General features: G+C 41.2%; 1 protein-coding gene across 6 annotated transcripts; it reads right to left on the bottom strand.

Annotated features, from left to right (window-relative positions):
* Positions 1-332: 332 nt before the first annotated feature.
* On the bottom strand, positions 333-26,743 carry LOC130931937 (gastrula zinc finger protein XlCGF26.1-like). 6 transcript variants are annotated; one of them, XM_057861178.1, is made up of 5 exons: positions 26,502-26,743; positions 19,195-19,269; positions 6,765-6,851; positions 4,187-4,372; positions 333-2,514 (listed from the first exon to the last, which is right to left on the bottom strand). In XM_057861178.1, exons 1-5 carry the CDS (start codon positions 26,641-26,643, stop codon positions 2,462-2,464), a joined length of 543 nt encoding a protein of 180 aa, XP_057717161.1. In that variant the 5' UTR covers positions 26,644-26,743; the 3' UTR covers positions 333-2,461. The 6 variants fall into 6 exon arrangements, with proteins under 6 accessions (XP_057717161.1, XP_057717155.1, XP_057717156.1 ...); XM_057861172.1 differs by having other exon boundaries at positions 333-4,372; XM_057861173.1 differs by lacking the exons at positions 19,195-19,269; positions 26,502-26,743 and adding an exon at positions 8,430-9,941 and having other exon boundaries at positions 333-4,372.
* Positions 26,744-27,986: the final 1,243 nt, after the last annotated feature.

Genomic DNA, 27,986 nt, shown 5'->3' with positions numbered 1-27,986 from the left:
GAGTACTGAGGAGCACGTTGCCAAGCACCACAGCTGTCATGCAACCAGCTGTGCCACATGGATTTCACTCAAAACTGAAGCATGTACAAGCCAAGCAAGAGCATTACTACAACTACAACGCGAAGACGCTGCCGTAGTTTGCCCCTGGTACCACAGTTCACATGGAAACCTGTCATGGTTGGGAACCAGCCACTGTCCTAAACAAACGAGCAGAACCGCGTGCGTACAATGTGGAGACTCACACGTGAGCTGAACACTCCTACTTCAACTGCTTCTCAGCACCAGAAGTGGGAGACCTGTGAAGATGCCTACGAAGTTCAGGGACGATGAGTTAAATTGATACTTATGCCGTGCTCACATCTAAGTCACGTTCAGACTCAAAGTTACATGTGCATATTACGTACAGTATTTGTTCTTGTGTTAACATCAGTGTTTAAATTTTTTAAAAAAAGTGGAAAAAAAGGGAAAGTCATTTGAAAAGTTTGTTTATTCACTGTGCTTAAAAGGCTGTGTTAACAGAGCAAAGACATAATTTACAGCTGTGGTGTTTATGCAAGTGATTACTCTCAAGCTAAAAAGGGAGGATGTAATATATTGATAGGATGATCGATGTAATTCTAGATCGATTGGTTTGCCCTGAGAAGCACATCCTTATTTGACATGTAATGTCTGGGTGTGCGGGAATATATGTTTGTGTTTTGATGTGTGCGGCAGTGCAAAAAGTAGCGAGAATAAAGACGTGTGCTACATGGTGTTCACCCACAACGGCCTGAGCGTTCTAATTTAAAAGTACACAAATACACAACAATCTTCTTGGAGTAGTTTAACCACACAGTACTTTCTACTCTTACTTGAGTAGGTTTATAAAGAAGAAACACTACTCTTACTCTGCTGCTTTGGGCAAAACTCGTCATGACATTTGTCCCCCTTTATTCTACAGAATGACTTTTTGCCAGAGATGCCAACTATGGCTGTCTCAGTTTCACCAATGAGACGTCGCAACAATAACCACATGACTCCATTATACCACTCAGAAGTATCAGAGGTAACAATGTTTTTTTCCACTAGAGGGCACGCATGCTTTTTGGATGGGCCATATGTCATAGTGTTGTAATGTGGTTCGAATTCAATGGTTTTTGTGTCATCTTTTTGGACTAATATGGTCATGTATTACAGGATGTTATAGTTCACAGTTCATGTAAATGAAATTGTGCGGAGACAAAAAACATTTACCATATACCATAAATAAATTGATAAATATCATTATTTACACACACAAAAAAAACTGACATTGGAAGCAGTTACAATGTTACTCATTTCTTGAGTATTCTTTTTAACGAATACTTTTTCACTCGAGTACATTTTTGGATAAGTAGTTTTCCTTGGGTTATATTATTTAGAAGTAACGCTTCTCTTACTTGATTAAAAAATTTGGCCACTCTACCCTCCTCTGAATATCAGGATTAAATGTGAAATCTACATTTGAATGTAGTGGACTGAACAAAACCAATATATTCATTATGAATAAAAATAAAAAAGGTCTGTGAGGTACAAATATTTTAAAGTTCGAAGTAAAGTCGAGAGATTTTCATCGGCGGGGGCTGGTATGGTGCAATGGAAGTCACTCACAGCAGGGGGTGCCGAGGATCTGTTTTAAAATTTCCCATCCAAAAACAGCTGATTCGGTCAAAATTTGTCACGCTTGCGTGTTTTCTCCATGCAAGGCAGTACACACGACACGCATGCTGAATAGTTTACGTACTATTATCAGGCTACTACAAAGACAGTGCTCCATTTCACCGACAGTGTGTGTTGGAGTTTTTGTATTGGATATAAAAGCACCCATGTATTATAATGCAAATCCCCGCAGCTAGACGGCGCAATGATACACAAACACTTTTGAAAACTAAAAGGTCGAATAAGCCTCGGCCCCCTTTTCACAACACTAAATTGCACACGAATAGCCAACAGCGCTCTGCACGGCAGAAGCTCAACAGCAACAACAAATAATATGATAGCTACAAAACATATGCTACCTATTTGAAGACACTGAAGATTTCCTGTCTGGACCCCAAAGCCAAAATCTGCAGCCAAATTTCCCCACGGGGCACTATTATAGAACAATAATCATAAACATTTTCATTTTCGACCTCAAATTGGTTTTTAGAAAATTTCATTGCTTTTTTATGGTAAAAAATCGTTTTTACGCCATGGTAACTCCTCCTCTGTCAACAATGAACTTACAATACAATTTATTACAAAAAAACCCAAGAGAGCACGTCTGAACACACGAGAAAAAATACAAACAAAAAGAGGCACGCACCGAGTCGGCGAGACAACCAAGGGGAAGGTGTCGATAGTCAGAAAAGGCAAAAACAAAGTAAACTAGTAAGGTAAAACAAACTAAGCAATAGTGCAACACTTGCATATGGCGACAGGAGTCTTTAAATAATGAGTGCTTCTAATGCGCCACAGGTGTGTTGCACAGCCCCGCCCATCCAGTTGAATCATGTGCTGGAATGAAAGGGAAACAACTGAGAAGGCACATAAACTTGAGCGGGTTCAATCAGCTGAGGCTTAGGCAATAGGGTGGATATACATCATACAACTATTGGACAAAGCAAGGCACCAAAAGTGCCAATCCTCAACAGGATTTAAGGAAGCTCTACAGAATTCAATCATCCTGTGTGCAAAATATCTGATGAAGCCAGCATGGATGACAGGCAAACCAATCATTGGCTACTGCTTATCACATCAACACACACGTGTCTCTTAACCCGATTCTTCCAGGCGAATCTGTAACCACAAACAGAGCAGGAAAATGGTTTTTCGCCAGTGTGGGTTCTTGTGTGTTGTTTTAAGGTGCACTTGTGACTGAATGTTTGACCACAAACTAAGCAGGAAAAAGGTTTTTCGCCAGTGTGGATTATTGTGTGTCTTCTTAAGTATTTCTTATCAGTGAATCCTTTACCACAAACTGAGCAGACAAAAGGTTTTTCGCCAGTGTGGGTTCTTGCGTGTATTTTTGAGCTCTGCTTTTCAGTGAATCTTTGACCACAAACGGAGCAGGAAAAAGGTTTTTCGCCAGTGTGGGTTTTTGTGTGTTGTTTTAAAGCGCTCCGTTGACTGAATCTTTGACCACAAACTGAGCAGGAAAAAGGTTTTTCGCCAGTGTGGGTTCTTGTGTGTATTTCTAAGCTTTGCTTTTCAGTGAATCTTTGACCACAAACTAAGCAGGAAAAAGGTTTTTCGCCTGTGTGGATTTTTGTGTGTCTTTTTAAGTTTTGCTTATCGGTGAATCCTCTACCACAAACTGAGCAGACAAAAGGTTTTTCGCCATTGTGGGTTCTTGTGTGTTGTTTTAAGTTGCTCTTATGAATGAATCTTTTACCACAAACAGAGCAGGAAAAAGGTTTTTCACCAGTGTGGGTTCTTGTGTGTACATTTAAGGTGCTCTTGTGACTGAATCTTTGACCACAAACAGAGCAGGAAAATGGTTTTTCGCCAGTGTGGGTTCTTGTGTGTTGTTTTAAGGCGTTCTGTTGTCTGAATCTTTGACCACAAACAGAGCAGAAAAAAGGTTTTTCACCAGTGTGCGTTTTTGTGTGTCTTTTTAAGCTTCCCTTTTCAGAGAAGCTTTCACCACAAACGGAGCAGACAAAAGGTTTTTCACCAGTGTGGGTTCTTGTGTGTTGTTTTAAGGTGCACTTGTGACTGAATCCTTTACCACAAACAGAGCAGGAAAAAGGTTTTTCACCAGTGTGGGTTCTTGTGTGTATTTTCAACTTTTCCTTTCCACTGAACCTTTTACCACAAACCGAGCAGACAAAAGGTTTTTCGCCAGTGTGGGTTCTTGTGTGTCTTTTTAAGCCTTGATTTTCAGTGAATCTTTGACCACAAACTGAGCAGACAAAAGGTTTTTCACCAGTGTGCCTCCTCATATGAGTACGACAAGTTTGCTTATTAGCAAAGGTTTTCCCACATTGAGAGCATTTGCAGAGTTTGTCCTCACGGTCAGATTTCTTATGACCATTAACATTGCAAGGTGTGTGTGACGTGGCACCATTTCGGTCTGACAGAGCGATGAAAATGTCTGCTTGCAATCCTTCTGTTGAGCAGCTGCCTCTCAGAGGCTCTGCTCCTCTGCTGGCATCACTCAGACCATCTTCACTCTTTAAGGGCTCACCAGTCGACCTGGTGATATGCCCCTTCTCTTCAATGTATGGCAGCTCTTCCTCCTCCTTTTTGATTGGAAGTTGCATCTGTTGACTGGACTTTGGCTCCTCCTCTTTAACTAGGGGGCGCTCAACATCCTCTTTAACGCCAGGAGATTCTGGCTCCTGCCCGTCAGCACCAAGATATTTTCTGAAACCTGCAAGACACAAGAAAACCATTGATATATTTTAGGCACTATCACCGCGTCTTTCCTTTGTGCAAAACTTGGAAAAGTTGAGTTGATGGTGCGGTTTTAAAAAGCCATACAAAAAAAATATTGTGAAAATATATGCGGTTTTATTTTGATACGCAAAAAACATTGTTCCGCCTAGAGATGCGTCCGAAAACTCGGGCCTGAAAACTATCAGCCAAAAATAGCAAAAAATGCAATATTCGGTTGAAATGTTTTGAAGACCAAAGGTTTACCACCAAACTTTAGTCCTCTTGTGATGACTTAGTTAAAACACATCGTACGGAAGCTTTGTACTCGTATTTACTAGGGATGCAACAATACTCAATTTTGTATTGAACCGTTCGAAACGCCCCCTTTGGTCGCCGTCATTTGCTATCTCTACAAGTTGACCCTCCTGTTGCACAGACATGCTCGAATCACTCGATTTATTCACAAACGGGTCACGAATCCACTCCTTCGCAGTTCGTGGGTCTTCGAGGTTGGAGGTTCGTCAGGTGCCCTTTTCGCCGTAAAAATATCTCCAAAGATGTCTGTTTTCCAGTCATCTTCGCTCGTGTGGGGGCTCATCATTTCCGGGAACAAATGTACTGCGCCCGCGGCCTTGTATTAATACGTTATTATCGAGGACAAGCGCACATAGATATATTATATACACAAACAAGATGTACTGCTAGCAGTCCAATCAATGGATTTCTATGACGACATTCTAATCTATCCCCTAGTATTATATCTAGAGTAGACAGGGATAGTGGTGTGTTAAGCAGGGGCACAGGGTTAATTCGGCCAGAATGCGGTCGTTATTAAATTATTATTTCTGTGCGGCCCGGTAGAAAATGCGCCACGGAACGGCACCAGTCCGCGGCCCGGCAGATCGGGACCCCTGGCTTAAAACATTGGCATGGCGGCCTATTAAGTACAGTGTATCACAAAAGTGAGAACACCCCTCACATTTCTGCAGATATTTAAGTATATCTTTTCATGGGACAACACTGACAAAATGACACTTTGACACAATGAAAAGTAGTTGTGTGCAGCTTATATACTAGTAATAGCGTTCATTTATTTTCATCTCAAAACAACTCAAAATATAGCCATTAATATCTAAACTCATGGCAACAAACGTGAGTACACCCCCTAAGGAAATACGTACATCCCTTAATGTCCAAATTGAGTACTGCTGGTCATTTTCCCTCCAAAATGTCACATGACTCGTTACAGGAGTGCTGTCAGCATTGCTGCAGATTGAAGAGGTGAGGGGTCAGCCTATTAGTGCTCAGACCATACGCCGCACTCTACATCAAATTGGTGTGCATGGCTGTCACCCCAGGAGGAAGCCTCTTCTGAAGACGGTACACAAGAAAGCCCGCAAACAGTTTGCTGAAGACATGACAACAAAGCACATGGATTACTGGAACCATGTTCTATGGACCAATGAGACGGGCCGGCTTTGACAGTGGCGCCATAAGACTGTCATAAGACCATGCTAAGTATGACATGACACTGCGATGAGCACTAATCAATGCTTATGACAGATATTATTTTGTGTCATTCGGCAAATGATCTCACTTTTGAATGGATGGAAAAGATCAGAGCTGGACATCAATAGAGTTCATCAACGCCCATGATAGTGTCATGTCATAATTATGACGGTCTTACGGCAGTATTATGACGCCGCTGTCAAATTAAGTGTTAGCTATTAACCCAATTAATCAACAAATAAGCCGAACTGGACAATAAACTGCAGGATTTAAAATGAGGGGAAAAAAGAAGTGGTTTATAGTTAGAAAATTAAGGTACCTAAATCTATCTACCTACTGTCGTGACCCTAACACTGTGTGAGAGTACTAAATGTTGTTTAATGCCAAGTTTACCAAATTTTTGATGAAAAATGCCTTGGGCGGCAATGTAGGTCAGGTGGGTAAAATTAAGATCTTCTAATGAGTAAAATTGATCAATTTTCTGCACTTTTGACTGTCTTGATAAAATTAATGAAATTCGACTTAGTGGTTCTTAACCGATTTTATTTATTTATTTTTTAAACGGATTAAAATGCAGTTAATAAATTATTCAAATTTGGTCAATTCAGCTCAGTTCGGTTCCAAACCGCACACTCTTTTTTATTCTGTAGACTATAATATTTATTTACTTAATGTAACTACTTTAAACAAAGCAAATCATTTACATAGAAGGAAATCTTTCAATTTGTCGATGCCGTGGTGCAACCTTGATGTCGGCTAACAAGTCCAATGCACGGCTACTAAGAAAGCAACACCACGATAAAAAAGGAATGAAAAATACTATATTAGACTGAAAAACATTTCTGTACTTAAGAGGAAAAAGCAAGGCTTATGATGACCTTTAATGTGTACGAACTTTTCTTCTTCCTCTTCCTCCTCGATGCATGCAGACTCCTGGTGCTCAGGACGAGGGGCTCGGCTGACATCTGCAAGACCAAGACCACAAGCAAATCTTATTTCTTCATTTGCAAACTTTTGTTCCCAAAGTTGATTTCTGTTGGAGAAAATTCATCCTTGCCATTTTTTGTTTATTCGTGTTTTGTTGTCTTCCAATCCAGCACAAAAGTCATCCAAAGTGCCTTGACATCACATTAACATACCTGTCAAGTTGTACGGTTTCAGCGTAATTTGTACAAGTGAGCATTGATTTTTAAATGTGTACGCTGTATGTTTAAAATCTGTATGTTTTCAGTACATTAGGATTTTTCTTCTCTGTTCGGATTTTGTCACTGTTTCGGCAACAAGACAATATGCGTTACTATTCGATACTACATCGGTTAAATGACGCGAGAAAAGTCAGAGACGCGGAGAGACAAGAGTGTTTGTTGTGACGCTGTAGCAAACGCGATGCTAGGCTAGATGGCTCCAATATTTCCTGACTGTAGCCGACAGCCTACAATCTACGCCTAGATATCACATGCATATAGAACTACATGCGAAATGAGACTCGGCGGCATTAGTAAACAGCTAGTAGACTTTTCAGAAAGGCTCTGTTGTAGTGAACCCTCCTAGCGAACCTAAGTAACTTTTTATCTAAAATACTCCTAAATCGGCAAAATCTTGACTTGAATCTATCTTTAAATGATGAAACAGTTTTAAAATGTTCACATGTCGAAAGTGGACAGAAGGGAACTAATGCAAAAACGGGAGCAATTTTACCAATTTTAACAGTTGATTCACAACATTAAATGACTTCCAAACATAGCAAAGGTTACTACTTTTTTTTTTTTTTTTTTTTAATTAAAAAACAAAAACATGATAGGTCACACCAGTTACTTTGCCAAGTAACTAATTTCTCTTATATTCAGGTAACCGAGTTTCATTTGTAACTGTAATTAATTACTTTTTTAAAGTAAGATTAACAACACTGGTCATAAAAATGAAGTCTGCAGAATGAAAAGTGATAAAAGCGGAGATTTCATTCTGCCAATTTGTTGCCAAACACAATTTGCCCGCAACTACTGCTGATCACTTCTCAGAATTAGCAAAAGAAATGTTCCCAGACTCAAAGATTGCACCGGGAAGTTCATTTTATCAATTGACCTTTTTAATTTATAATTGGACACACTAACGAACTACCTTCAAGTCAAACTGAATTGCAAGCTGAAGTGCCATGAAGTGCAGCCATCAAGACATGATAGAAATTGTCAAAAGTGCTACATACAATTATAAGAAAAGTCACTGTCAAATTTTAGTAATCATGATGTAGCTGAAGATATTGTTCTTTGATTGCACCAGGTTATATGTTACAATATTACCAATAAACTCACATTATTTTAAAAATTGAGTTTTGTTTCATATTACACGCCATATACAACGTTGTAAGATTAGTCACCAATTTGTAAAGGCATGCGTCACTATTTGTAAGATTGCCAACGGCCTCGGGTTGACAGATATGCATTAACTGTGATTAAATCCCCCGACAACACTACTGTTAACATTAAAAATGAATTAACATCGCGATCTGTCATGTACAGTGTCCTTATCATGGAAAGTGAACCAACCTTCTACTCTGCTAAGAACAAGCTTATTGTGCATTAGTTTGCACACAGTCCAGTGTCGGTGACGTGGGGGCTCCTCTTTAGCTCCACCTAGATGCTCCTAGAAGTTTGCTCCAGCCGGTCTCACGGACATTTTCCCCACTTGATTTCCGAATGCTGAGACGAAGATCGGCTAAGGACTTTTTAGACCATAATGCTGGACACGTCGTCGAGATAAGAAGCAAAGAGGACCAAGTGGATAATAGTGTTGTATCGGTCGCGAACGATTCGTTCTTTTTGAACGAATTGTTTGGGTGAACGAGACCGAACTAATCACCATCTGCACTGATTCGTTCTATGAAGTTGGTGCTTGTTCACTGCGTGGGAGGGCGTTGAGCAAGCGGCAGCATCTTCTGACATCGCACACGACCAATCAGTCGCCAGCCTCATCGCGGGCAGGGGAGGGACCGGAAACAGAATCAGGGCGTATGTCACTCACTTCCATGTGTGGCCAATAAGCAGCCAGCGTGCAGGCAAGGGGGCAAGACTGAGTTTTGTCACTTCCCGTTCAGTGACTCGGTCCTCCGGTTCCTGACCTAGCTTGCAGCTAACGTGACTTTCCAGTAATGACTATGCGGTGAACGAATCAAAAAATGAAAGGAAAGGACTTTGTCACATATTTGTTAACGTGGAGCCTATCAAATGCAGCTCAAAAAGACAAAAACACCACAGAAATCTAGCGAGCATGGTTTAGTGTACTACTTTTCTCAACAGACTCGGGACTACCTATTACGACATACTATCAAATTTACAGTAATTTAAAACACTGGTAGCTACGAGGCAAGCAAAAGCTGAGCTGCGGTCGCGTGACGGCAATGAAGGGGGCAAAGAACTGTCACTATATGGAGGCTTCATGGCAGCGATATTTACCTCATATGTGCACAGAAAAAAAGAATATTTAGTATGATCACCATAATACTGATTTGCAATGAAACTGTATATACATGTCAATTTTTTCCGAGTGTTTTATTTTTTTTTTCCGTGTCAGGTGTTGGTTGGTTTGACAAATTATGTCAATCCGTCCATCATGCGCTACTCAAGCGCCCCAAAACAACGCACGCGGACACGGGAGATGTCGCAATATGTCTACATTTTTCTTAACAGACTAATAAGGGTAGAAAGGCGACATCGTAAAGCGCAAACAATCATTTCTCGTCAGCATTTGACGATCTGAGATGCGGGGACGACAGGGGAGCTGACCGGATTATTTTATTTATTAATACCAGTGCAAAAATTCAATACGATCATCTTAATACTGATTTGCAATTAAACTGTCAAATATCAAAATGCAGTATTGTCTTTATTTCAGAGCAGCACATTCGACAACTAGCTATTTACACTTACAGTTTTAACAATAGTGACTAAAAATAATAGTGATGAGCATAAAAACAAAAATACAACAGAGCGAGAGGTAAATATGATGTGTTGGTTGTTCCATATTTAGAAATTAAACTTTCGATTTATTTTTATTTTCGTGACAGCAAGCATGCTGCGTTGGCTGGTAGCAGGCTAGCAGCAGCATTGTATATGTGATCAAGAACATGCTAAAGAAAGTCCGTGCGCCCCCGACCCCAAACCCCCACTCCTCCCACAAAAGGAGAATGTTTAACCGTGTCCTAAATCGAAATGCAAGCACAAGCCATGACTTTGAACCCATAGAACTAGGACAGACGACGCGGAAGTTCTCCCTCGCTTTTGCAGCAGCGGGAGGGAGGGAGACGAGGCTGTCTGTGAAAGCAGAATGATATTGCCTGCCACTCATTACTGAAACTACGACGAGCGGTCAATGAGGAGCCTGTCTTCAAGAGAGAGGGCGGGACCAAGAATGTCACTTCCCATTCAGTTATACTGCGAAGCGGTCTTTGGTGATTCGTTCGGCAACGTCACTTCCCGTTCAGTAACCGAACGATTCATTTGGGCGGGGAGGGAGATGAGGGGGCGAACGATTCGTTGAACGATTCGTTTGAACGAATCTTTTTACTGAACGATCCGGAATGGATTCGTTTACTCAAGTGAACGACAGATCCCGTCACTAATGAGAACCTGTGTTTCTACCAAAAAGTTGTATTTTGGTTTCATCTGACCATAACCCATTCTCCCAGTCCTCTTCTGGATCATCCAAATTCTCTCAGCAAACCGCAGACAGGCCTGGACGTGTACTGGCTTCAACAGGGGGACACGTCTGGCAGTGCAGGATTTGAGTTCCCGGCGCCGCATTGTGCTACTGATAGTAGCCTTTGTTACTGTGGTCCCAGCTCTCTGCAGGTCATTCACTTGGTCCCCCCGTGTGGTTCTGGGATTTTTGCTCACCATTCTTGTTATCATTCTGACACCACGGGGTGAGACCTTGCATGAAGCCCCAGATCGAGGGAGATTATCAGTGGTCTTGCAGGTCTTCCATTTTCTAATAATTGCTCCCACAGTTGATTTCTTTACACCAAGCATTTTACCTATTGCAGATTCAGTCTTCCCAGCCTGGTGCGCGTCTACAATTTTGTCTCTGGTGTCCTTCGACAGCTCTTTGGTCTTGGCCATAGTGGAGTTTGGAGTGTGACTGACTGAGATTTTGGACAGGTGTTTTTTATACCAATAATGAGTTAAAACAGGTCCCATTAATACAGGTAACGAGTGGAGCCTCGTTAGACCTCTTTAGACCTATTTGACAGCCAGAAATCTTGTTTGTCGTTGACCAAATACTTATTTTCCCCTCTAATTTGGAAATAAATTCTTTAAAAATCAAACAATGTGATTTTGTCCCCCCCCCCCCCACATTCCGTCTCTCATGGTTGAAGTTTACCCATGTTGACAATTACAGGCCTCTCTAATCTTTTCAAGTATGACAACTTGCACATTTGGTGGTTGACTAAATACTTATTTGCCCCACTGTATAGTTTTATATTCATAGTATGGTTATATAGTACTTTTGGGTATATTATTTAGAAGTAACGTTTCTCTTGATTAAAAAAAATTGGCTACTCCACCCTCCTCTGAATATAAGGATTAAATATGAAAAGTACATTTAAATGTAGTGGACAACGAAAACAAGGTATTAATTATTTTCATTCATAAACAACAGCGGTAAGGTACAAGCACTTTAAAGTTCGAAGCAGAGTCGAGAGATAGTCATCGCAGGGGCTGGTATGGGGCGGTGGCAGTCACTCACAGCAGAGGGTGCTGAGGATCTGTTTTAGATTTTCCCATCCAAAAACAGCCGTTTCGGTCAAAATTTGTCATGCTTGCACGTTTTCTCCATAGAAGGCGTGCACGAAGGCAGTACACACGACACACATGCTGGATAGTTTACGTACTACTACTAGGCCACTAGTACACAGTGTAGGAGTTTTTGTATCGGAAAGGAAAAAAAAAAAAAGCGCCCGTGTATTATCATGCAAGTTGCCGCAGCTAGACGGGGCAATGACACACGAACACTTTTGAAAACTAAAGGGGCCAATAAGCCTTGATTTAACACCCTCTTTTCACAACACTAAAAGAAATTGCACACCAATAACCAACAGCGCTCTGAACGGCAGAAGCAAGAGCAACAACAAATAATATGATGGCTACAAAACATATCCTACCAATTTGAAGACACTGAAGATTTCCTTACTGGACACCACAGTCTAAATCTGCAATTAACTTTCCCCCACTGGGCACTATTATAGAATTATAATAATCATAATCATCTTCATTTTCGACCTCGAATTGTTTTTTAGAAAATTTCATTGTTTTTTATCGTAAAAAAAGTCGTTTTTGCACAATGGTAACGCCTCCTCTGTAAACAATGAACTTAGAATAGAATTTATTACAAAAAAACAAACAAACAAGGGAGCACACCAGAACACGCGAGAAAAAAATACAAACAAAAAGAGGCACGAACCGAGTCGGCAAGACAACCAAGGCAAAGGCGTCGATGGTCAGAAAAGGCAAAAAAAAAAAAAAGTAAAGTTGTAAGGTAAAACAAACTACGCAATAGTCCGACACTCACATATGGTGACAGGAGTCTTTAAATAATGAGCGCTTCTAATGCGCCACTGCTGTGTTGCACAGCACCGCCCATCCAGCTGAATCATGTGCTGGAATGAAAAGGAAACAACGGAGAAGGCACACAAACATGACAAACTTGAGAGGGTTGAATCAGCTGAGATTTAATCAATAGGGTGGATGTACTTCATACAACTATTAGACAAAACAGGGCACCAAAAGTGCCAATCCTCAAGATTTAAGAAAGCTCTACAGAATATAATCATCCTGCGTGCAAAACATCAGATGAAGCCAGCATGGATGACAGGCAAAACAGTCATTGGCTACTGCTTCTCACATCAACACACACGTGCCTCTTAACCCGACCTTTCCAGGCGAATCTTTGACCACAAATGGAGCAGGAAAACGGTTTTTCGCCAGTGTGGGTTCTTGTGTGTCCTTCTAAGGTGGTCTTTTGACTGAATCTTTGACCACAAACTAAGCAGGAAAAAGGTTTTTCGCCAGTGTGGATTCTTTTGTGTCTTCTTAAGTTTTGCTTTTCAGTGAATCCTTTACCACAAACTGAGCAGACAAAAGGTTTTTCGCCAGTGTGGGTTCTTGTGTGTTGTTTTAATCCGACCTTGTGACTGAATCTTTGACCACAAACTGAGCAGGAAAAAGGTTTTTCACCAGTGTGGGTTCTTGTGTGTTCTATTAAGCTTTTTTTCCAAGCGAATCTTCGGTCACAAATGGAGCAGGAAAAATGTTTTTCGCCAGTGTGGGTTCTTGTGTGTTTTTTTAAGTTTTGCTTTTCAGTGAATCTTTGACCACAAAGTGAGCAGACAAAAGGTTTATCACCAGTGTGGATCCTTGTGTGTCCCTTTAAGTGTTGCTTTTGAGAGAATCCTTGACCACAAACTGAGCAAGAATAAGGTTTTTCGCCAGTGTGGGTTCTTGTGTGTATTTTTAAGTGTTGCATTCCAGTGAATCTTTGACCACAAACTGAGCAGACAAAAGGTTTTTCACCAGTGTGGGTTCTTGTGTGTCTTTTTAAGTTTCTCTTTTCAATGAAGCTTTGACCACAAACTGAGCAGACAAAAGGTTTTTCACCAGAGTGGGTTCTTGTGTGTTTTATTAAGTATTGCTTCCAAGCGAATCTTCGATCACAAATTGAGCAGGAAAAAGGTTTTTCGCCAGTGTGGGCTCTTGTGTGTATTTCCATGGATTTCTTTTGTGCAAATCCTTGACCACAAACTGAGCAGGCAAAAGGTTTTTCACCAGTGTGGGTTCTTGTGTGTTCTATTAAGCTTTTTTTCCAAGCGAATCTTCGGTCACAAATTGAGCAGGAAAATTGGTTATCGCCAGCGTGCCTCCTCATATGCATACGAAAAGTTTTCTTATGAGCAAAGGTTTTCCCACACTGAGAGCATTTGCAGAGTTTGTCGTCACAGTGAGATTTCTTATGACCATCATCATTGCAAGGTGAGTGTGACGTGGCACCATTTATGTCTGACAGAGCGATGAAAATGTGTGCTTGCAATCCTTCTGTTGAGCTGCTGCTGCCCCTTAGGGGCTCCACACCTCTGCTGGCCTCAATCGGACCATATTCACTCTGTAAGGGCTCGCCAGTCGACTTGGTGATATGCTCCTCCTCTTCAACATATAGCAGCTCTTCCTCCTCCTTTTTGATTAAAAGTTGCATCTGTTGACAGGGCTTTTGCTCCACCCCTTTGATATGGGGGCACTCAACATCCTCTTTAATGCCAGGAGATTCTGGCTGCTGCCCGTCAGCGCCAAGATATTTTCTGAAACCTGCAAAACACAAGAAAACCATTGATATGTTTTAGGGACTACCACCGCGTCTTTCCTTTGTGGAAAATTTGGAAAAGCATATTATTTATGCATGGTCCATCCATCCATTTTCTCCTGCTTATCTGAGGTAGAGTCATGGGGGCAGCAGCTTCAGAAGGAAAGCCCAGACTACCCTCTCCCCAGCAACTTCCGCTAGCACTTCTTGGGGGATCCGAAGGCGTTCACAGGCCAGCTGGGAGACATAGTCTCCCCAGCGTGTCCTGGCTTGGCCCTGTGGCCTCCTCCCTGTGGGACGTGCCCGGAACCCCTCACCAGGGAGGCTCACCGGAGGCATCCTAATCAGATGCCCGAGCCACCTCATCTGGCTTCTCTCGATGTGGAGGAGCAGCGGCTCCACTCCAAGCCCCTCCGGGATGACCAAGCTTCTCACCTTATCTCTAAGGGAGAGCCCGGACACCCTATGAAGGAAACTCATTTCGTCCGCTTATATCAGACCTACAGCACATAGGTGAGGGTAGGAACGTAAATCGACCGGTAAATCGGTCCGTCGTGGCAAAGACGGACCGATGCAGAAGCCGCATCACTGCAAATGCCGCACCGATCCGCCTGACGATCTCCAGTTCCATTTTTCCGTCACTCGTGAATAAGACCCCGAGATACTTGAACTCCTCCCCTTGGGGAAGGACCCCCTGACCTGGAAAGGGCATTCCACCTTTTTCCAACTGATGACCATAGTCTCGGATTTAGAGGTGCTGATTCTCATCCCGACCACTTCACACTCGGCTGTGAACTGCTCCAGTGAGAGCTGAAGGTCACGGCCCGATAAAGCCAACAACACCACATCATCCGCAAAAACCAGAGATGCAATATTGAGGCCACCAAACCGGACCCCCTCAGTGCCTCGGCTGCGCCTGGACATTCTGTCCATAAAGGTGATGAACAGAACCGGTGAATTAGGGCAGACATAGGGCAGCCTTGGAGGAGTCCAACTCTCACTGGGAATGGAGCAGACTTACAACCGGCTACACGAACCAAACTCTCACACCAGTCATACAGAGACCGGATCACCCGTATCAGGAATTCCGATACCCCATACTCCCAGAGCACCCCCCACAGGACTCTGCGGGGGACACGGTCGAACGCCTTCTCCAAGTCCACAACACACATGTGGACTGGTTGGGCGAACGCCGATGACCCTTTCGAGAACCCTGCTGAGGGTATAGAGCTGATCCACTCTTCCGCGGCCAGGACGAAAACCACACTGCTCCTCTTGAATCAGAGATTCGACTTCCAGACGGTTCTTCTCCAGTACCACTGAGTATGCAGTCCTAGGGAAGCTGAGCAGTGTGATCCCCCTATAGTTGGAACACATCCTCCGGTCCTCTCTTTTAAAAAGAGGTAACTTTTTTTAATGGTACGACATCACTCGCGCACTTCACACTAGATATCATCAAATAGCAACCTAGATGTGCTACATTAGATCCCCACCCAAGGTTACAAAATTTTCTGATGAAAAATGCCTTGGGAGGCAATGTACGTCAGGTGGTTAAAATTAAATCTCCTAATGAGTAAAACTGATCTATTTTCTGCACTTAAAAAAAAAACGGAATAAAATGCAGTTAAAAAATTATTCAAATTTGGTCAATTCAGCTCAGTTCAGTTCCAAACAGCTCACTCTTTTTTCATTCTGAATAGTATACTCATATTTATTTTGTAAATATCACTTAACCCTGATCAGTTTTTACAGTGCATTGCGCGTAGTATATAAAGTGGGGCAAATAGGTATTTAGTCAACCACTAATTGTTCAAGTTCTCCCACTTGAAAATATTACAGAGGCCTGTAATTATCAACATGGGTAAACCTCAACCATGAGAGCAAGAATGTGGAAAAAAAAACAGAAAATCACATTGTTTGATTTTTAAAGAATTTATTTGCAAATCAAGGTGGAAAATAAGTATGTGGTTAATGCCAAAAGTTAATCTCAATACTTTTTATGTACCCTTTGTTGGCAATAACTGAGGCCAAACATTTTCTGTAACCCTTCACAATCCTATCACACACTGTTGCTGGTATTTTGGCCCATTCCTCCATGCAGATCTCCTCTAGAGCAGTGATGTTTTGGGGCCATCGTTGGGCAACACGGGCTTTCAACTCCCTCCACAGATTTTCTATGGGGTTGAGATCTGGAGACTGGCTGGGCCACTCCAGGACCTTGAGATGCTACTTACGAAGCCACTCCTTTGTTGCCCTGGTTGTGTGTTTGGGATCATTGTCGTGCTGCCCGGCCACGTCTCATCTTCAATGCCCTTGCTGATGTAAGGAGATTTTCACTCAAAATCTCTCGATACATGGCCCCATTCATTCTTTCCTTTACATAGATCAGTCGTCCTGGTCCTTTTGCATAAAAACAGCCCCAAAGCATGATGTTTCCAACCCCATGCTTCACAGTGGGCATGGTGTTCTACGGATGCAATTCAGTATTCTTCCTCCTCCAAACACGAGAACCTGTGTTTCTACCAAAAAGTTCTATTTTGGTTTAATCTGACCATAACACATTATCCCAGTCCTCTTCTGGATCATCCAAATGCTTTCTAGCAAACCGCAGACGGGCCTGGACGTGTACTAGCTACAGCAGGGGGACACGTCTGGCAGTGCAGGATTTGAGTTCCTGGCGCCGCATAGTGTTACTGATAGTAGCCTTTGTTACTGTGGTCCCAGCTCTCTGTAGGTCATTCACTAGGTCCCCCGTGTAGGCATGTGCCGGTATGAGATTTTTACGGTACGATAACCGTGAGCAAAAATACCGCAGTTTCACAGTATCACGGTATTGCAATTATAGCTCCAAAATTTTGAGATGTATGGGTTTAAAAAAAAATTTTTTTTTTTAATTCCATTGTACAGGATTTTTTTTTCAAAACATATTTGCAAATTGGAACATGAATATAATGTGAAAATAGATAAATTAACAAAAAATAACAAATATTTTATATAAAATTAAAATAAGTAGAACCTAGACTATACCCACAGCCACAGCTCAAGTTGCTCAATATTAGAGTAAGAACAAAATAATTGCTATAAAAAAGTAAAAACACTTCTAAATAAGAATATATACTGTATGACTTTTTTTGAGGGGGGGAGCTCAAGTGAAGTTTCGCCATTTTCAGCCACTGTGTCAACTCTGGTCTACATGATGCCATGCCTTTGTGTTAAAAAGAACAAAGAATTCATAAGTTAATAAGTTAGTTAAAAATGTATAAGTTAGTTTTATAAATTAGTTAAAATGTAAATATTGTTGAGGAAAGGTTTCATCTAAAAAAAAAAAAAAAAGTGAGGAGTTAGACCTCCTTCCTCAATTAGCGATCTTTGACGCAATCCTTTTTCTTTCCCCCTTCATTCAAGCTTGTTTCTCACTCAGCGGCTGTGAGACATAAAACCTCGACGAAGCTGCTCTCCCAGCTTAGCCTCGCCTATCATTCGTCTTTGTAAGTTTTAGTTAGTTTGTATATTGAATTTGAAAGGAAAATGTGTGTTTTGTTTTTGGCGAACTTTTTAATGGTGCCACTGCTATCCTGTTGAACCTAATCACACGTGGAAAAATCGAATTGTACGTTTTAAATGTTTTCATTTGTATATTTTTCCACGATTTGAGAGCTCAATAAATTGAAGAAAAGTACGCCTTGTGTTTGGAGGGTGTGTTTTGGGGTTTGCTGGCTGTTTAGCAGAATAGCGTCACTGACACTGACGGCAACAAACAGGGGAAGGGTGAGCGCTGCCGCACCAATCCACTTCGGCTGCATTTTGGCACATGAAGAATAGCGAATACCGTACTAAGGTATGACGGAAAATTTTAGTGGTTTTGAAACCGCAACGTTTTCACACCACGGTAAACCGTGAAACCGGCACATGTCTACCCCCGTGTGGTTCTGGGATTTTTGCTCCCCATTCTTGTTATCATTTTGACGCCACGGGGTGAGATCTTGCATGGAGCCCCAGATCGAGGGAGATTATCAGTGGTCTTGTATGTCTTCCATTTTCTAATAATTGCTCCCACAGTTGATTTCTTTACACCAAGCATTTTACCTATTGCAGATTCAGTCTTCCCAGCCTGGTGCAGGTCTACAATTTAGTCTCTGGTGTCCTTCGACAGCTCTTTGGTCTTGGCCATAGTGGAGTTTGGAGTGTGACTGAGTGAGGTTGTAGACAGGTGTCTTTTATACCGATAATGAGTTAAAACAGGTGCCATTAATACAGGTAAATGGTAAATGGTGTTATACTTATATAGCGCTTTTCCACCTTTCAAGGCGCTCAAAGCGCTTTACACTATCTCGCCATCTACCTACTGGTGACGCAGCACCAGGAGCAACGTGGGGTTCAGTATCTTGCTCAAGGACACTTAGACGAGTTCATTAGGGCGGAGAATCGAACCCACAAACCTCTGGTTTGGGGGACAACTACTCTACCACTGAGCCACGCCACCCAGGTAACGAGTGGAGCCTCGTTAGAAGTTAGACCTCTTTCACAGCCACAAATCTTGGTTGTTTGTAGGTGACCAAATACCTATTTTCCACTCTAATTTGGAAAAAAATTATTTAAAATCAAACAATGTGATTTTCAGTTTATTTTCCCCACATTCTGTCTCTCATGGGTTGAGGTTTACCCATGTTGACAATTACAGGCCTCTCTAATCTTTTCAAGTAGGAGAACTTGCACAATTGGTGGTTGACTAAATACCTATTTGCCCCACTTTATTTACATAATGTGATTACTTCAAACAAAGCAAATCATTTACATAGAAGGAAATCTTTTAATTTTTTTGATGCAGTGGTGCAACCTTAATGTCGGCTAACGAGTCCAATGCACGGCTACTAAGTAAACAACACCATGATATAAAAGGAATGACTATATGAGACTGAAATACTTCTGTACTTATGAAGAAAAAGCAATGCTTAGGATGACCTTTAATGTGTACGAACTCTTCCTCCTCAATGCATGCTGACTCCTGGTGCTCAGGACGATGGGCTCGGCCGACATCTGCAAGACCAAGACCACAAACAAATCTTATTTCTTCATTTGCAAACTTGTGCCCCCAAAGTTGATCTATGTTGGAGAAAATTCATCTTTGCAATTTTGTTGTTTGTGTTTTGTTTGCTTCCAATCCAGCATAAAAGTCATCCAAAGTGCCTTGACTTCACATTAACTGCAATTAAAAATGGGGAATGGGACGTACCACATCATTGTTTTGATAAGCCGCCATGTTGGTAACATTGCTTACTTCCAGTCCGGCAGACTCAACACGGGTTGTAACCGGTCTTGCGGTTTACTTCACCGTGGGAGAGTTTTTTTTTGTTGTTGCAGGAATTATGTTTAAAAAAAATAAAAATAAAAACGAAGTCGTGGTGCGATTTACAGGGAAAGCTGTCAGTTGAGGCTCAAAACCGGTACCTTTCAAAAAATTACTTTAATCAACAGCGTCGACCCATACTTGCTGTCAAAGAAGGCATGGAGCAACAATTTGGAAGACCTGCCTTCATTGACTGTTTATGTAAATGTAAAGATTTTAAACGGTCAGTTCAAATATTGTATTTGAGAAGTTGCAATACTCAAAATGCAAATGCAAGAACTTAATGTACATATTTATTCTGCCTGGCTATCAGTGTTGTCAGTAACGCGTTAGTAACGACGGGCAGTCATCGCTCCAAGTTGGCAAGCTTTGTTTACATCATATGCGTGTTGCACATTTATGCCGTGAAGTGATGTGTTCGTTTAGCATCTGTGGGATGTGTTGTAAGTCCGATTGAGTGTAAAGTGCTTAGTTGCCGCCACCTTTTGATGCCAAATTGACCGCGTGTGTGTTGAGAGGAGTACTTCCGGGTTGTGCACGCGTATCCGTGCCCGCCACCACCTTTGTGTTTATTGCACTGTACAATCCACTTGTGTGTTGTTGATTATTGTGCAGTCAGCTTGCATTGTTTTACATTGGCACTGATATGCTGTTAAGCATAACCCGAAATTTAGAAGTTTTGACATTAGGCTTAATCTTAGAGTTAGCGGGGTTTAATTGGTCGGTGGAGTATATTTCAACAAATTCCAAGCAGTTTGTCAGATATTTGTTAGTTTCAGGGCACCGAATTGGCTGAGCTAGCGCCAGTCAACGGTGTTTATGTGAAAAATTCTGATATTCCCCTTTTAAATTCAATCATCAGAAAGTCAATTACATGTGATGACATTTTTCTGTTGTCATTCTAATGTTGAAGCGGCAAAGGGAGAAAACTGGGTAAAAAGTCACAGATTACTTTTAAAGTAACTTAGTTTGATAATGAAGTAATCAAGTAATAAAGTAACTAGATTACTTTTTTGAAGTGTAATCAGTAATTAAATTACTTTTTCAAGTAATCTGTGACAAAACTGCTGGCTATTGACGTAAAGCCAGTGAATAGTTTTTTTCTTTAAACTGCTTTGACAAAGACACGTTTTAGTGTAATCTTGTATTTATATTAGGGCTGCAGCTATCGAATATTTTAGTAATCGAGTAATCGACTGAAAATTAAATCGATTAATCGGAGTAATCGGATAAAACATCTTTTTAGGTAAAGAGCAATTATTAATATACATGAGAAAAAAAGATCTCCAATATCTCAAAAAAAAAAAATCCAATATTGAACCATTTTCAGTCAATGTCTTTATTTTCGATGTACATTGTTGAAAACAGCCAACAATTGCATCTCAGATGTGACTAGAAAAAAAATTCACTGCTTTCACTCAAAATACTTCTAGATCTTATTAAACATATTTCTTACCTAAAAATGTAGTTATGCTTGATAACACACATCACTTGAAAGCTACGTGTTTTTCCCATGTGTTTCAATTTAATTTCCATTTGTGTCAAGCTAATTTTAAGTTCTAGTTAAGTTTTAAGTAGTCTAAACTGTAAGTACTGATAAATTTTGCAGTGTTCAAAATAAATGTATGATACCTGCTGTATTGGAGCACATTAGGGACCAGTGCTACTTTGTGTTTTATTCAGCAATGACTACTGAGCTAAAACTGACAGTTAGCTTTATTATGTTTTAATTTTTAAAAAAGCCTGTATTTAAGACACGTTAGCCAAGCATCGACAGTGGTCATAATCAATAGAAACCTAGCCCTCCGAAGGGCTAACGTTACATCTACGTGAGTGAGTAACAGTAACGTTATATTTATTAGTTATGAGAAGTCTACTGCTTAAAGATGTTGGCTGTTTACTAACGCTGCCCAGACGCGGCCGAGTCTGTCATTTCGCATCTAGTCCTAAATGCATGCGATATCTATGGGACTTATCGGACACTACCTGCTACCACACTAGCATCATGCAGGCGTAGTTTTTAGCGGCTGTCGGCTGCAGTAAGTTTTTTTTTTTTTTTTAATTGCTTCTTCCTCTACGCACGTGACGTCAGTGCGTTGTCCCGCATTAAAAGTAGTCCGGGCAAAACGTGATGCTTAGAGCTGGCAAAATTAAACAATTCCTCGAGGTGAATAAAATTACTCTGATCAGTTTTAAAACTTGAGTTGCTCGAGTATTCGTTTCAGTTCTAATTTATATAGTACATTAGTATTTGTTATAATATTGTATATTATAATACTTGCTGCCCCTGTCAGAGTGTGGGCCTTATTAGCACTAATGTAAAGATTTTAAACTGTCAGTTCAAATATTGTATTGTAGAAGTTGCATTACTTGAAATTAATCTATTGCAACTTACCAGTCCCAGTTCTTGTCTACAACACTGTCCAAACATTGTCAGTGCATATTCCAAATAAAATAACATAACATTAATTCACCTCACCCTGTAAATGTTGCAACTGTTAATTATGAAGAGTTGAAGTAAGCAACAAGCAGTTACAGTTTGTCAAGAAGTTGTTAAAGTCATGTTATAGTATTTACACAACCACACTTGGTCTCATGTTTGTAAGAGCACAGCAAACGACCACAAACTTATCAAGGAAGGTAACACCCCCCCTTTTACACGGTAGCACAAAACTAATGGGAACCTTGTTTGACAAAATGGTGTACTTATTCCGAATGTTCCCAATTACCCGTTCCACATGAATTCGGAGGTGTGCAATTTTCCTAGTGCTCTCCACATCACTTGCATAAATCTGGCTCAGGGATCTTGACTTCTGCACACGAGCCCCACACTGTCTTATATATCAAACCCTCCATCTGCCAACACCATATCACCAAGAGGTAGTTTATCTAGAATCCCACTTGTTTCTATTCTGTGTTTATCACTTGCACGTCCACCCCATCCTTTGGAGATGAATGAAATGTAGTATTACCACTTATTCCAGCAGAAATATGGTCAAAAGATAAGCTTCTCCAATGAACCGCCGCGACCCAAGCCATCCGTCATGCCTTTGTGATGTCTGATATTTGGTCCCCTTTATTGGTCCTCCATGCAGGAAAGCGATGAAAAGTGAGTGCAGTTTTCTTCACCCCTTTTCCATCATAGGAGACGCTGTTTCACCAGGTGTTCGGCAATGGCGTACCGCAAGCAATACGCCACTTTTGCTCATTGATATTCGTGACGTTAGCAATGGTGGCTAGGCGGGTCAACCTCCCGTTTGTCCCTAATAGTAAATGAATGGAAATAGTGTACGAACGAGATGTTTACTGAGCTAAACCTACCGATTCTGTCCGAAAATGATGTCCCTGGTGCCAAATTCACTGGTAAAGATGTGGAAGAAAATACAAATGTTCAGTTAAAGAGATGGCTTGAGTGTCGAGGGCTGAAAAACACGAGCCAGCCTGATCCAGAGTTAGCTTTTTATCGACACCTTTTTCTTGTGTTCATTGCCTTACGCCATTCACAATGACATTCTCTTGCTTCAACAATCTGTCCTTTACCACCATATGCCCTCTCTTTCTTTTATATTTTATCCTCTGGTTGTCTTAAGTCTCTGAACGTTCTTGGGGCATTTTAGTTCAGTTCAGTTCAGTTTAAGTTTATTGTCCCCTATGAAGGGGAAACTTGTCTTACAGCAGGTAAGCATACAGATAAAAAATAACACAACCACTCATACACATACAATAAAATAACACAGACTACAAATTTAAAATGCCATAGACAGTTTTGCATCTAAGTGCAAGAATTGTGCAAATTTAGCAACCGAATTGCACTGGGTAGGAAGGAGTTCTTTGTCCTATTTAACCTAAAACCAGGGACTTTGAATCTCCTGCCTGAAGGGAGGACCTCAAACGAGCAATGAAGGGGATGTTGTACACAATTCAGGATGTGTTTTGCCTTCCTCATGACCTGCCTTTCATAATTATGTGCTAAGGAGACCTGTGGACAGCCTATTATCTTACTCGCGACCTTGACAATATGGTTGATGTTATTTTTCTCCTTCAGGCTAATTCCTCCATACCAGGCAATAAAAGCAAAAGTAAGAACCGATTCAATAAAAGACTTATAAAACAAGGACAAGATAGCCTTATCAACATTAAAAGAGTTAAGCTTCCTTAGGAAGTACAATCGTTGTTGGCCCTTTTTGCAGATATTCTCTGTATTTGCATCGAATTTGAGTTTACTGTCTATCACAGTACCCAAGTATTTATACTGATCCACCAGCTCTATACTGTTACCTTTTATACTAGTTGGTTGAGGAGGAGCAGGTTGTTTTTTCCTAAAATCTACCAACATATCCTTAGTTTTAGAGGTGTTAAGGTGGAGAAAAGATTTATCACACCAACTAACAAATTCGTCGACCACGGGGCCATGCTGGGATTCATGTTTCTGGAGTAGACTGACAATGACTGTATCATCAGCATATTTTAGGATATGTCTTGCTATTTTTGTGTAGCGATTGCAAATGCTACTCGTTGACAGCCAACGAACAGTTTTCATTTTTCCATTAATAACAAATCTTAAATTCTAAAATTTATTTACACTTGCCTTACTAAAGTTTTTTTTTTTTTTTTTTTTTTTTTACAACAGAAAAGGTAACAGTGACATGAATACCATTTTATTTTATTTCTGGTCATTCATTGTCAGACCGAAGCAGCACGGCAAAATGCCACGCAAAAAAATAAATAAAAAATATCAAAATGGCTTACCCCTTTGTCCTCTGAAGGTCCATGCCAACCCAACAAAATGTTTACTGCATATGAAATGTGAATGGCTTCCCCTTGCTGGCGTTAAACTGGTCTTTTGGACATCTGCGCAAGGTGATCCATTCTTTACATTTTTTCCTCCGAGTTTTTAGTTCCCAGAAACGTATGAAGAAAACATCCTTCATATGTTGCAATGTCTAGAGTCGTTTCTACAAGTTCCATAGCAGCAGTGTTTGATCGGCATGTTCTTTTTTGAAAGGTTACCGGAGAAAAAAAGCAGGAATAACAGGGTTTGTATGCGAGGGCGTGTTGATAATGTCCCACTTACGCATTACTATGGCGACGTCACGGTTTAAAAATTCACGCAGTACGCTATTCCTACCTACGCGGCGGAACGTCCTACACAACGCTCAGCGCGCTTGCGCAAGCATCCGCACATTGGTTAAAAGCGGCGAGAACTCACTATTTTTGTTTTTATTAAGTTTTTATTACCTTTTTATTGCCTCAAAAATACCTTTTGCATGCATTACCTGCTTATAGTTTTAACCATTGTTTTTTTTTTTTTTTTTTTTTGTGGTAGCTTTGAAGCAGTTGACCACATTAGTCACGTAGCGTATTTAAACCTTCCTTATTTGATTTAACTACAGTTAAGTATTTTCTTAAGGCATTTTTTAGTACGTTCTGCATGTATGCACCTAAACAACGCAAGTTGAGATCGCACTGTAGTACTTTGGGTGTCAAATTTGCCTCATGTAGAACGTTTCGCCGACATAGGACGTTTTGGCAGAACATGCGGTAACACAACAATGCACACCCATTTTTTCTTTTGAATACAACGAATGGCGTACCGCAAGCAACACGTCGCTTCCACTCATTAACATTCATGACATTAGCTACTGTTGCTAAGTAAGGACAAGCCACCGTTTGTCCCTAATAGGAAATGAATGGAAATCGTGTACGAAGGAGATGTTTACAGAGTTAAACCTACCAATTCTCTCTGAAAATGATGTGCCTGGTGCCAAATTCACTGGCAAAAATGTGGAAGAACATAAAAATGTTCAGTTAAAGAGATGGCTTTAGTGTCGAAGGCTGAAAAAGACGAAAAAAACGAGCCGACCTAAGCATAGCTTTAGCTTTTTTATCGACGCGACTGACAATGACATTCTCCTGTTTCAACAAGCTATCCTTTACCATCAGCCCTGTCTTTCTTATATATCCTCTGGTTGTCCTACGTCTCTTATCGTTCTTGGGGGTAATTTAGTTAGCTGTGTGTAGCGATCGCAAATGCTACTCGGTGACAGCCAACGAACACTTTTAATTTTTTCATTGATAACACATCTTAATCCTATAATTTATTTACACTTCCCCCTTACTAAAGTTGTTTTTTATATACAGTGGGGAGAACAAGTATTTGATACACTGCCAATGGGAAAACCCACTGGCAGTGTATCAAATATTTGTTCTCCCCACTGTATATAACAGAAACGGTAACAGTGGCAGTCAGATACCATTGTATTTCTTTTCAGGTCATTCATTGCCAGACAGAAGCAGTACGGCACAACGTTACGCTAAAAAATAAGTTAAAATATAAAAATGGCTTACCTCTTTGTCCTCTGAAAGACCATGACAACCCAACATAATGTTTACTGCATATGAAACGTGAATGGATTCGCCGAGCTGGTGTTAAAGTCCGAGCAAGTTGATTCGGTCTTCACATTTTTTCCTGTCGAGTTTTTGGTTTCCGGAAACGTATGAAGAAAACATCCTTCATGTGTCGTAATGTCTAGAGTCGTTTCTACAAGTTCCAAAAAAGCAATGCGTGATCGGCATGTTTGTTTTTGAAAGATTACCGGAGAAAAGTAGCACTTTTTACGTTGGGTCTATGCGAGGGCGGGTCTATAATGTCCCACTTCGGCTTTACGATGCGACGTCACGGTCTAAAAATAGCCTGCGTGCGGTACGCCATTAATTAGTTTAGCACTACTACAAATTACAATCCGCGTTGTGTCGGCCGGACCGGAAGTAAACAAACATGGCGGCGTATCCAAACAATGAACAATGTACGTCCCGTTCCCTATTGGAATCCCCTGACAGCACTACTGTTAACATTAAAAAATTAGTTCTCATCACCGCGATCCGTCATATACAGTGTACTTATGAGCGAAAGTGAACCAACCTTCTAGACTGCTAAGAACAAGCTTGTTGTGCATTAGTTTGTACCCTAGTTTGCACACAGTCCAGGGTCGGTGACGTGGGGGCTCCTCTTTCACTCCACGAAGATGCTCCTGGAAGTTTGCTCCAGCCGGTCTCGCGGACATTATCCCCACTTGATTTTTAAACGCTGAGACGAAGATTAGCTAATGATTTTTTAGACCATAATGCTGGACACGTCGAGACAAAATGGCGAGTCTTCTTCTTCTTCTTGGTTTTATTGGCAGTACCCCTTGTATTTTGGGGCATTATCGCCATCTACTGGGTCGATGGTTTGGCACGAGATCAGGCAGTTAATTTCCTGACGAACAGTTGAACACACCCATAGTGGAGAAAAAAACAAAGGGGATTGTTTTCTCCCAAAAATATGTTAACAGCAAAAGTGAATATCGGTGAAACTGGACAAATGTAAGTCCACATTATCAAGGTGATTATAAAGAGATGTTTCCATTTTTGGAAGAGTTTTGTTGACAAAAATGGAGGGCCTATCAAGAGTAATTTATCCCGCCTTTTCCTTAACGATATCGACAGTGGTGTTACCAGGATGCCAGGTGTGGTTGGGCAGTAGTTTTACCTGGGGGGAAGCTACAATGCTCAAGTAGGTCGAAATCCAGCGTAACATGTTTTGTTTTCTCCTTGAGATAACTTGTTGTGATTTGGTCTAAACAAATAAAAGTTGATTTGATTTTATTTGACTTAGAACACATCCATAACTGAACAGTATGGACATGCAGGTGACAATGTTTGATTTACGTAACCTATTGTGGTTCCTCGGTTTTATTATTATAGTTATTCTTTGTTCCACAGCCTCTTTGAGCTCAATTTGATCCCCTTAATGCACCAAAATCGGCAGGCAGGTGGGGTCGCAGAAGTCGGAGCTCGGAGCGTGCAACTGTAGACTGTGGACGAGCGTAGACGGCGCGCGGCCGTTGGCCGAAACGTAGACCGCGGCCCGCAAAACACGCAATCGGCGAAAAGACCCACGCACTCAATCGACAAGCTGAAAAGGTAAATATTGTGTGTGAAATTCGCCAAATATGATGCAAACCGAGTGTTCTTTTTCAATTATCGATTCGAGCTAACGCTAGCTAGGCTAGTTGGTGTGTAAATAAGCTGTGTTGTGCGCGTTGCGCCGCGCTAATAATAATAGGGAATGGGACGTACTACGTCACTGTTTGGCTACGCCTCCATGCTGGTAATATCCTTTACTTCCGGTCCGGCAGACTCAACGGGGATTGTAACGTGTGGTAGTGCTAAGCTAATTCCTTCGGTGTATTAGAAAGAAAATATGGGTGTGTATTGTTGTGTTACCGGGTGCAACAGTGTCTCCTGCGACAAAAAAAAGGCCGAGGAAAACTGGACTCACTTTTCACCGTTTTCCTGCATGGAGGACCAAATATCAGATCACGAAGGCACGACGGATGGCTGGGTTGCAGCGGTTCACGAAGGC

Source organism: Corythoichthys intestinalis, chromosome 16 (assembly GCF_030265065.1).
Source record: "Corythoichthys intestinalis isolate RoL2023-P3 chromosome 16, ASM3026506v1, whole genome shotgun sequence".
NCBI classification, from domain to species: domain Eukaryota; kingdom Metazoa; phylum Chordata; class Actinopteri; order Syngnathiformes; family Syngnathidae; genus Corythoichthys; species Corythoichthys intestinalis.
The sequence above is the reverse complement of the archived record's forward strand: the minus strand, read 5'-3'. Positions and strand labels throughout refer to the sequence as shown.

Excerpts from the sequence above, each read along its gene's own strand:
- LOC130931937 (XM_057861172.1), bottom strand. The coding sequence starts at position 26,643 with ATGTCCGCGAGACCGGCTGGAGCAAACTTCCAGGAGCATCTTCGTGGA. Across the intron at positions 19,270-26,501 it reads TGTTCTTAGCAGTCTAGAAG|ATGTCGGCCGAGCCCATCGT; the intron begins GTTGGTTCACTT and ends TTGGTCTTGCAG. Across the intron at positions 6,852-19,194 it reads AGAGTTCGTACACATTAAAG|ATGTCAGCCGAGCCCCTCGT; the intron begins GTCATCCTAAGC and ends TTGGTCTTGCAG.